Raw genomic sequence first — 11,458 nt, forward strand, 5'->3', positions numbered from 1 at the left:
GGACAGAGGAGCCTAGTGGGCTGCCATCTATGGGGTCACACAGAGTCGGACACAACTGAAGCAACTTAGCAGCAGCAGCAGCTTCAGGGTCAGGAAGGTTTCAATGAGATATCACTGTGTAAAGCACTAAAATACTACCTTACATTTGTATATTATCAGGACAAGCTGGTTGTTACTGACATGTGTCTGTGGGATCTTTTCATGTCCAGGCATGCACCACATCCTTGGTGTGGATATATCTTACAATTTCGTTCTCCACCCTCCTTTTACTGGTCACTTTTGTAGCTTCCAGGTTTTCATGATCACAAGCAGTGCTGTGTGTGTCACTTTGGGCACACATGCAAATCTTTTTCTGGGATGGATCCCTCAAACTGGAATTGCTGCCTAGAAGACTATGCACATTTTACTTTGTAAAGATCTGCCAGACTGCCCTCCTAAAATGTAATGCCAATTCATGCTTCTTCCAAAACTATATGAGGCTGTTCCCTCACACTGCTGCCAATACTGGGGATTATCAGTCATTTTAATTTTTTCCCACCAGATGGGCAGACAATGTATCTCACTGTTGTTGAGCCTGTATTTCTCTCATTACCACTGATGCTGAGGATTTTTTCACATGTTTAATGGCCACTTGGATTTCTTCTGTGAATTATCTGTTTATATCCTTTGTCCATTTTTCTACTCAGGTGTCTTTTTCTTACTGATGTGTTGATGTATCAGTTCTCCTGGCGACTAAATTGCTGTTTAGTTAACATCCATTCCGCTCTCCAGGTCTTCTATTGAAAAAAAGTTTTGAACTTAAATGGGTGTCCCTTTCATTTCCAGGTTCTTAAACGGGTTCTTTTATTTTATAATAGTCTATTCTTGTTTCATGGGTGATTTATCTTCTTATTTCACTGAGGAATTTAATACATATCTCTGAAAGACTCAGTTTGTTTTATAAACCTGATATTTTCTTGGGAGTCATTTCGATTGTTTGAGTTTGGCATCTTTCTTTTATGGTTATGATTTTCCTTAAATGTTTGTAAGTTTTGGGCTTTGGGGGGAATCTTTGAACTTTGAAATGCCTATTTGTTCACCTGTGGATACAGTTCCTGTTTCTCAAATCGAGCCTCTTCGTGTGGCGAAGGTTGGAGTTGACAGTGAGTAGCTCATCTTTGGGAGTGGAACTGTCTGAACTGTTTGGATTGCTTCGGCTTCCTCTCCTCCCGTCCTCACCTGCCTGAGGCACAGAGCTCTGTCCTCTGGGGTTCCCCCAACCTGCGCTCTGACAACTTGTTCTCCCGCCTGCCCTACATCCACTCCTCTGACAATCTCATCACATATTGATTTTGGTCTTGCTTTGTTGGTGGCCTTCCTTCTTATTTTCCCATATTTTTATAGATTTCTTTCTTTTTAAGAACACTTTTTCTGTCATTTCTATAAATTTGAATGAGGAGGAGGGAGATACATATTCTTAGTCTTTCTATCTTGAACCGGTCTCTCTCTGGTGGACATTTATTTCCTTTTTCTGATTATAAGTGAATTTTCCTTTTTTTTTTTTTCCTTTTTAGGAGGAAATTATCACTGTTTCAGGGGGAGAGTTGCTGCAGGAACCCTGTGGACAGCGGGACAGCCCACCAGACTACCATCTGTTGTTTGAATGATTTTTTCCCCCTACTCAATTGGACTTCATTGGGCATCCTATTTTTGAACTCAAGAATTTCCCAGCTCAAATCCTTATGGCCTTCTGGAAGATCCACTAACATCCAGAGGAACAAGTGGATTAGTATATTTCAACAAATATGAAATATATAGTGTATGTGTTGGTGGTTCCTGACCCAGTGCCCAGGACAGAAATTGCTAATTGCTGATGCAGCTTTTTCCTGAAAAATTTAGATACGACCTCAGAAAATAAAGCTATTTTGTCAGGGCTGCCCTAAACTGAGCTCCTAGAGTACACGGTCATGTTTTAATTATCCAAATAATTCCAGTGCCGAACTCTGAATTTAACCTATGCTAGACGTTCAATCAATGTTTGTTGAATGAATGCACTTCTGTTGAAAGTTTTCCAACACTTGTCAGCAATGATTTCTAGTAAGTTCTATTTGTCGCTGTTTATAAAGTCATGGAGATTAGGGAAGAAATATTGTAAAGGGTTTATATGGAAGGCATAGGTACTGTATCTTAAATGATATTCATTCTCATTGATATTATCATTGGAATTACCTAAGGCTTCTGAGTCCCAGCTTCCAGAACAGATGGCATTGCCCCGTCTTTGTATTCCCCTCTTCTTCTGCCGTCTCTCGTTTTTCTTGGAATCATATCTTGGCCTCAGCTTTGCAATATTGAGGCAGTGGTTTCATGTATTTCTACAGATGTGACTAAGCCCCAGGGAGAATTAAAAATCCAAGGATGGTTTGTAGACCTCTGATATGGCCTTTGCTTTCTAGGATGTGGTCCTGTTTATGCAGGTTACTCAAATATTTAGCTCTATCCTCACAGTCCTTTTGATTTTGATTCTACTGTCCATTTATACTGGGCTTCCCAGGTGGCGTTAGTGGTAAAGAACCTGCCTGCCAGTGCAGGAGATGTAAGAGACATGTGTTGGATCCCTGGGTCAGGAAGATCCCCTGGAGAAGGAAATGGCAACTACTCCAGTATTCTTGCTTGGAGAATCCCATGACAGAGGAGCCTTGTGGGCTACAGTCCATGGGGTCACAAAGAGTCAGACATGACTGAAGCGACTGAGCATGCATGCTTGCATGCCTATTTATACTGAGTATGTTCTATTTATACTATGTTTATATTGAGTACATTCTTCTTATTAACAAGAAGACTCTCCCAGTAACTCCTCAATAACTTTCACCATTGGTGTCTTTGCATGCTCATGTTTCACATTTATGAATTATATGTATTTACATATGACATGTTGTCATGGGAATTTTATAGGCTGCAGAATCAAGCAGACTTGGGTTCAAATCACACCCTGAAACTGACTAGTATTATAATGCTGGCAGTATTGTATTTGGTGGGAGTAAAAGGATGAATGGACTCTGGCCATCAGTGAACTGGTTACCTTACTTGATAGTTATATCAGATATCTCTCATGCTCTATTCCATCACTGACCTCACCTGTTCTCAGATCACCTTGGCTACTTGCCATTTGTTTTACTCCAGTCGCCACCACTAAAACCAGTTCTGGATGAGCTCTACTCTTCCCCGCCATGTTGATCAGCTTTACATGAGCATTGGCCAATGGCGCCTTGCCATGTGTGGTGCTATGAGCTGTTCTTCTGTTACTGCAGAGGCATTGAGACACCATGCCACCCAGGAGAGCTGGGAAGTTAATTCCCCATGCAGAGAATCTTGGATCAGTGGGAGACAGAGGCTGGTGATCAGTTCTTCTCCCTTCCTCCTCCCTTCTGGATGGACTGTACCACGAGGCAGTTCTTCTTATGCAAGACGTATTAAGACAGTCCAATAAGACCGAGCAACTGGTCATGACGAAACAAGCAGTAGCTGGATCAGTATGGTACTGATCCCTTCCATCTCTGCCTCACTTCTGCCTTTTTTTTTTTTTTTTCTTCTCTCCTGGTCCCTCAGGACTTTGTTCCCATGTGAAACAGCAGCATATAAGCATGTGCCACAGGCTTAGTATTTTGGGGAAGCCAGGGTAAGGATCCATCATACAAACGTGTTTTGCATCCTGACTCCATGGACTCCCTCCTGTTTCCCTGCATCACAGGGCCCCTGAATGGATGCAAGAAAGTGGTTGCGAGAATTGGCTTTCTGAACTGCAAATTGCTTTAAAACCTGATTATTATTATTATTATTATTATTACCTGCTTTCTATTAGACTCTGAGGAGCCGAATTAGAGTTATGGCTGCTACTTAACTAACCATATGACTCTGTTCATGTCATTTAACCTCACTGAAGTTCAGTGTAACTGAGAAGAGAATTTCCTATATGGCCATCACTAGGCCTCTTGGCAGGTCAGTCAAATGATAAATATGAGAGCTTTGTGAAACGGAAGGTATTGCTGGTGACCACTGCTTTAACAGTGACAATAGTTTCAAATGTCAAGAGGATATGATGTGATGATTTTCGAGGTGTTAGAAGGAACTAACAAGAAGAACCTTCTTTTCAAAAGCAGCTTTGAAAGCAGACGAGGATGGGTTGAGAACTTGATTCCCTAAGCTGTTGTTCCTGTCACCCCTAATTAACTTGTGAGAGACAACAGCTGAGTTTTCCATGCCCAGCACATTTATTTCCTTTTATTCAGGGCCCGCTCTTTCTGCATGTCTCATAGATTTTAGTTTTTACCTGGCCTTAAAATAAATTCCTTGTAAGTTGTCCTGCAAATGAAATTACTCTCTGGAAAACTGCAATCTCATCTTGAGAGTTTTATTATGCTAATAAATGTCAGGAATCTCAAATAAAGGAATTGCCTATTTTTTTCCCCTGAGGCCTCCAAATATAATGAAAAACAGTCAGCTAGCTACAGGACTCAGCAGAGAGAAAATTTACAATCCACAACTAGAAGGAGAAGTTGTAAAAAAAAAAACACTGTGCAACTTAATGGAGGATAAATTTCAAGGAATAAAAGGGGAACTTGGGGTAAAGATTTGGGGGAAGGTCCCTGTGTGTGGAGTTGGAGCTTCATGCTGTCAGGGGAGGGGATATATAAGGAATAAGGGCTGCAAAGGGCTTGAGAGGGAATCCTTAGAAGGGACATGTGTTGGGACTTCCCTGGTGGTCCAGTGGTTAAGACTTCATCTTCCAATTCAGGAGGTGTGGGTTCGATCCCTGGCTGGAGATTGCAAATGCCTTACAGCCTGAAAGCTAAAACATAAAACAGAAACAATATTGTAACAAATTCAATAAGATTTAAAAAATGGTCTATATGAGAAAAAAATCTTAAAAAAAAAAAAAAAAAGAAAGGACACATGAACAGGAAGATCTGAGTCCTCTAGGGAGCATGACCCCTTCTGTACCCTTAAATCCTTCATTATCCTCAGGATAAATTTGGAGACAGAAAGACCTTTGTTTTGTGACTCTAAACAAGTGTCTCCAACTCTCGGGGCCACGGTTTCTCCACAGTACCTGTGTCAGAGCAGTCGCTGGGACAGTAACACAAGATTTTGTAACAGTAACGACAAATACTGAGTTCTGTGTATGAGTGTAATTCTCACAACCATGCTGAGGGAGACAGTGCTATCATCCTCATCTTGTGTGTAGGGAAACTGAGACAAAGAGAAGCTTAGAACTTTCCCAGGGGCACTTCTCAGAGAAGTTGTATTACAGCACTGGGATTCACCAGTCTGGCTTTGGAGCCTGTGTAGACCTCACACCAGTGCTTTTCAATCTTGGATGTGTAAATGAACACAGGTGATGTTCTTAAAATGTCCTCCAGTGGCTGCGGGGTGGGGCCTGAAGGTGTGCATTTCTAACAAGTTTTCAGGTGCTGTCAATGTTGTTGGACCTTCGGCTACAACTGGAGAAGCAAGCCTTGCAAATTAGAGCTGCAGGCCAAATTCGGCCTCTCTGCTGTTTCTACAGCCTGAGCCAAGAGTGGTTTTTATATTTTCAGTTGGCTGGAAAAAATTAAAAAGAAGAATAATATTTTATGACCTGTGAAAATTACATTAAATCCAAATTTCAGTGTCCATCAATAAAGTTTTATTGGACTACAGCTTTGCTAGTTTGTTTACCTAGTCTTTGGCTGCCTATGGTCTGCAAAGCCTAAAATATTTTCTATCTAGCCCTTTATGGAAAAATTTGCTGACCCCAGCATTAAGTTATGGTGTGTATGTGAGAAATTACTGTTGCTTTCTTTTTCTGCTCTATCTAAATTCTACTCCTTAGGAAAGATGCTAACACCATTGTTTATATGTCTGGGAAACCTAAGTAAATGTGTTACATGTTTCCATTTTAAATTTGAAACTCATCTCTAGTAATCAAAGAAGAGGCCTGTTGCTTTGTCAAAGGATTTAAACCAAATATAAGCAAGCACTATCACAGCTATATAGATACTTTACAAAGGCACAGGGTCATTTGCTTTCTTGAATGAATCATACTTCCCTACACTTCTATTTGTTTTGTCCTTCAGTCTGTGAGGTCCTGGAGGCCAAGTGATGCCATATACCTGTATGTTTTATGATGCCTGGAATAGTCGCTGTTGTCAAATTGCATTTGTTATGGATTGGGGACAAATGGGCTGTGTGGATCTGAAAAGGCTGCTTTCACCTTTAGGGGAGTCCTATGGTTGAAAAGTCCAAGCTGAGCATCACAGCTGCCTTGGGTTGGAATCCTGAATCCACTACTTTCAGCTGCTCAGGGGAATAAACAAGCAAGACCGATAAGCTCAAAATCAGCTCTGCTAACAGCTAATCTGAAGTGGGGGAACTGAGAATTCAAACAAAAATTACATCTTGGCAAAACTGTTCTGTGACTTGCAAAACACATAAACGGAACCAGTTAAATAGTAACTCCCTGTTCTCCCCTCCTTCTAGCCCCAGGCAACCGCCTTTCTACTTTCTGTCTGAATTAATATGATGACTCTAGGTACCTCATGTAGGTGGAATCACTGTATTGGCCTTTTTGTCATCGGCTTGTTTCACTTGGCATAATTTCTTCAAGGTTCATCCATATTGTGGCATGTATCAGATTTTTTTTTCCTGTTTAAGACTGAGTAATATCCCATCGTATGTGTATGCATTTTGCTTATCCATTCTTCAGTTGATAGACATTGGTGTTGCTTCAACCTTTTAGCTGTTGTGAGTAATGCTGCTATGAATTTGGGTGTGTATTTACATGACTTGTGTGTTCTAAAGATCTCTTGGGTGTTTCAGCAACTCCCTAGTTTATAGATTCTGACCAGTTCCTGCCAAGGTTATGTCGTGATCAACTTCAGCTCCAACAAGTTATCTTATCTAACTCCCACAGTTCTTCTGGTATGTGCTCCTCCTTGCTGCAACCAGCTGATCAATCTAACTTTGGTTACACATATATTCTAGGAGGGCTTTCGCTGTTGGGCTTTATAAACATGATGTCTGTAAAGTATGGGATCCGTGATAAACAGTTAATAACAGCTGAATGTCCCTTCTCCATTGACCATGCTAAGATCAGCTGTGAGAGTCACTGTTGTGGGCAATAGTCCATGTCCATTTCTAACATCATCTCACAGGATGAGCCCATGGACTTGCTGGGCTATGAGCTTATACTCTAGGAAACTGTATAATGTGGACAATGGTGAGGTTGCAGAGCCAGAGACAGACTCAAAAATGGTTATGCCAGGGACTTCCCTGGTGGTCCAGTGGCTAAGACTCTGCGTTCCCAGTGTGGGGGACCTGGGTTCGATCCCTGGTCAGGGAATTGGATCCCATATGTGGCAATGAGGATCAAAGATCCCACGTGCTGCAGCTAAGACCTGGCATAGCCAAACTGACATGTATACACTACCATGTGTAAAACAGATAGCTGGTCAGAAGTTGGTATATAACACGGGGAGCCCAGCCTGGCTCTCTGTGATGCCCCAGAGGGGCGGGATGGGAGGAGGGGACAGAGGCTTAAGAGGGAGGTGATATATATAATTGTGGCTGATTTGCATTGTTGCATGGTGGAAACCACTACAACATTGTAAAGCAATTTTCCTTCAATTAAAAAATAAATTAAAAAAATAAAAAAAAAATCTTAAAAAACAACCCCCCTTCAAAAAATGGTTATTCCAGATACTCTTCTGAAGGAAAATTTGTTATCCTAGAGGAATCCCATGTTACAGGCCCAGCAATCAAAGTGACCCCCCTTTGGGGGAGCTGAAGGAGAGAAGGCCTCAGGAGCATCCATGTTCTGTAGAAGGGGAAGGTAGCAAGCTTATCTATGGTGGACCCTTAACCTATTCACCAAAGGGCTTCTCCCCTCCATGGACACCTCATCTTGCATCCCTCACCTAGGCAGGAGGAGGAAGCAGAGTAGAGGGAAGAGTAATTCATTGAGGGTCACCAGTATACATCCAAATCTAAATGGTTGAAGAATAAAAGAGGCTTCTAGAAACAGGAAAAACTGGCATAAGTAATGGTATAGCAGTATAAAAGTACATGAGTGTATGTATGCATATGTTCCAGGAAAATGGCTTTAAAGGCCCCTGTGATCTGCAAGGTCCTTCATAACCAAACTTGGGTTACATGTATGTGTATGGGGCAGGGCGGGGGGGGGGGGGGCGGGGCGGTGTTGCTCTTTAGTATTCTATAATCTACCCCTCCCTTATCATACAAACTGAACATCTGTACAACTAAACTCATCATAAGGGACTCATTCTGCTTAGATTCTCAGTCATCAGCCAAGTGTCTTGGACACTTCTGCAGGCCTATAGGCAAGAGCGATTTGTATTCCTAACTTGCGTATTGGCCAAAAATTTGGCCTAGCCCTTCCATAACTCAGTTTCTTCCTCATCTATCTTTTCTTGACTCTAATTGATGTTTCATATTGCTATTTATGCCGGTACGACTCTGGTTAATTTCTTTTTTATTCTCACATCTTCATGGGGTTTTGGTGAGTTTTTCCCATTTGGCTTGTTCTGATTGGCTGTGATTATTGCTTGTCATTTTGCCTTTCTTTAGTGATTCTTTCCTCCCTGCGCGGCTGCTGGGCAATTTAATAAGGTGGGGGCCCACCCCCTTACATGTTGCATGTGTATTGTTTTCAGCCTTATATTTCTACTAGTGGTTGTTGAACAGAACTACAGAAAGTTCTCTAAGCTAATGAGCCCTCTCTCCTCATTTCCAGTTTCTAAGACTTCTTGAAAAGTAAGGAACACTTGTGGCTTACAAGCAAATAAAAACAAACAGAACAACCAAAATAGTATGCTGAAATACAAAAATTAGTATTTGAACGAACAAATAACTAAATCCATACGAACATCCGTGATCTAGCAACCCAGGGCCCTACTCTAAAACCTTGTTTTAGGAATAAATCAGACTCTTTCCCCATTCTGCCTAACAAAATATCGTTTTCCATTAACTGCTTAGCAGTTTGTTCAGGAGGCATGGAATCCCTGAACACAAGGGCCATGGGAAAACTAATTAATAACACTCTGCATTAGAAACATTCTTAACCTTAAAAAGCAGAGGCTAACTCACAGCTGAAACAGAAGCACAAAAATCATTTTAGGAACAACTTAACTTTTATTACTTAGTACATACCAAGGGAGGAATACTTTGTGTTAAAAGCACTTACCTGACACGTCTATAAAACAATGGAGCCCAGGCTGGTAGGAGTACCATACAGAGCCCTTAAAGAGAAACCGTCAATATTCACAACAGAGATTTATGTTCTCAATTAAGCAATTCAATTATTGGTTTAAGGGAGGAACCATTTCTCCCAACAATTTCAAAACTCTCTGAACACTAATTTTTAACCAATTGTACTCAAAAGTACAATGGTGACTCAAAAAGGAGAAAAAGTTAGGAGACACATTTCATAGGCTTTTATAAGCTTTTTGTCTTGTCTTGGTTTTTTCTTCAAATGGAATCCTTTTCTCCCCCATTGCATGTGTGATCTGTTTTTTCTTTTTTCTTTTCGTGACACCTGAGACTGGCCAGGAAAAGATCTAGGGGCTGTTGGTGTCTAATGTCAGTTGGGGCCCCAGCAGGAAGGATGAGGCGGCCTCAACAAGGGTCACCAGATGAGGTTTTATTCACAAAGGTGGGGGTGTAGAGGGCCCACGGTGAAAAGGGCAGTGACCTCTGTGTGGCTTTGGTGGCATCCCACCTGTTACCCCCAGGCCCTCATGATGTGGGGCGGGGAGAGCCATGCAGCATGTGGAGCCTGGGACATGTGCAGCCGGCCATTCTGAGCAGGTCAGGACTGTGTCCGGGGACAGAGCCCGCTGAGGTGACCTTGCAGGGATGCAGCCGGGGCAAGAAATAAGTACCCTGCCTTCACCCTCCTCCCTGTTTCTAACCTCTGCTGGGTGCCCCAGTGGCTGAACCGGCCTGTGGCCAGAGGCTCTGAAACTCTTGGTGAAATCTACACAGGCCAGCCACCAAAGGTGGAGGAGTCAAGAGTGTATCTGGGTAGGGGGGGCAACGTTCGTCTGAAGGTGTCGCAGCTTTTCCTGCCAACCTCGAGTCCTTGTACATATTCAGAGGTAGTGTCTCTGCCTGCTGTCCTGTTCTGTCCATCACAGTCACCTTTCTAGGTCCACTTGTGAAGTCTGTTAACAGACCTCTTTATTTTGCTTTTGAAGGCAGGGGCCATATCTTATCACCCAACCTCTGGTTTTTAAACTTGGCTGTACACTGTTTATAATAGCCAGGACATGGAAGCAACCTAGATGCCTATCAGCAGACGAATGGGTAAGGAAGCTGTGGTACATATACACCATGAAATATTACTCAGCCATTAAAAAGAATTCATTTGAATCAGTTCTAATGAGATGGATGAAACTGGAGCCCATTATACAGAGTGAAGTAAGCCAGAAAGATAAAGATCAATACAGTATACTAACACATATATATGGAATTTAGAAAGATGGTAATGATAACCCTATATGCAAAACAGAAAAAGTGACACAGATGTACAGAACAGACTTTTGGACTCTGTGGGAGAAGGCGAGGGTGGGATGTTTCAAGAGAACAGCATCAAAACATGTATATTATCTAGGGTGAAACAGATCACCAGCCCAGGTTGGATGCATGAGACAAGTGCTCGGGCCTGGTGCACTGGGAAGACCCAGAGGGATCGGGTAGAGAGGGAGGTGGGAGGGGGGATCGGGATGGGGAATACATGTAAATCCATGGCTGATTCATGTCAATGTATGACAAAACCCACTACAATATTGTAATGTAATTAACCTCCAACTAATAAAAATAAATGGAAAAAAAAAAAAAACTTGGCTGTAGTGTTTCGACACCTCTACCCCAAGGTGACCCTCGTCTTTCTCCCCACACCTGAGGAGATAGACCGCCTGGCTGTGGTTACCGGACCCATCCTCTGCACCTGATATTCCTTTGTTTATGCTGCTTTTCATGGATTTTCCAGTATCATCGTTTTTAGCACTGAACCCATCCTTCATACATTTCTGGCAGTGATCATTTGAACAATCTCTAGTTAAAAGTTTATTTCACTTCTAACTTTCTCCACTTTTCCCATGGTATAGATTTTCTCCTTTTTTGAATCTCCAAAGACAAAGCAATAATAGGAGACAAGGGAAATTCATCAGAGAAGCACATACTTGGAGTCAGTGCAGTCTGAGCATCTCTAGGGTTTTTTCCCCTGAACCTGGGGCTCAGTGTCCCTGCCCGGGAAGCCAGGGCTCTGCTGCTGGGACACTGTGGAGACTTTGGGTCCCACCTACCAGGCAGCCTGTCCATTTTCTTTGTGTAATTGTTTTATGGTTTTGGCAGAACAAGGGGATGGCCATTTAAAATGGTTGTCACTTCCTCACTGGTTAATCTGAGCATGGAATGAACTTTC

The 11,458-nt window shown here is 42.2% G+C and overlaps 1 protein-coding gene across 2 annotated transcripts in view; it reads left to right on the top strand.

The window, feature by feature from the left end:
* The window catches only part of SH2D4B (SH2 domain containing 4B), an 84,901-nt gene extending 79,226 nt beyond the window's left edge, over window positions 1–5,675 (top strand). For both annotated transcript variants that reach the window (XM_070470939.1, XM_070470938.1), the window contains one exon: window positions 1,554–5,675. In XM_070470939.1, coding sequence (XP_070327040.1) covers window positions 1,554–1,646 — 93 coding nt within the window. In that variant the 3' untranslated portion in view covers window positions 1,647–5,675. The remainder of the gene's footprint in view (window positions 1–1,553) is intronic.
* The last annotated feature ends 5,783 nt before the right edge of the window (window positions 5,676–11,458 follow it).

Source organism: Odocoileus virginianus, chromosome 7, assembly GCF_023699985.2.
Source record: "Odocoileus virginianus isolate 20LAN1187 ecotype Illinois chromosome 7, Ovbor_1.2, whole genome shotgun sequence".
In the NCBI taxonomy this organism is placed as follows: Eukaryota; Metazoa; Chordata; class Mammalia; order Artiodactyla; family Cervidae; genus Odocoileus; species Odocoileus virginianus.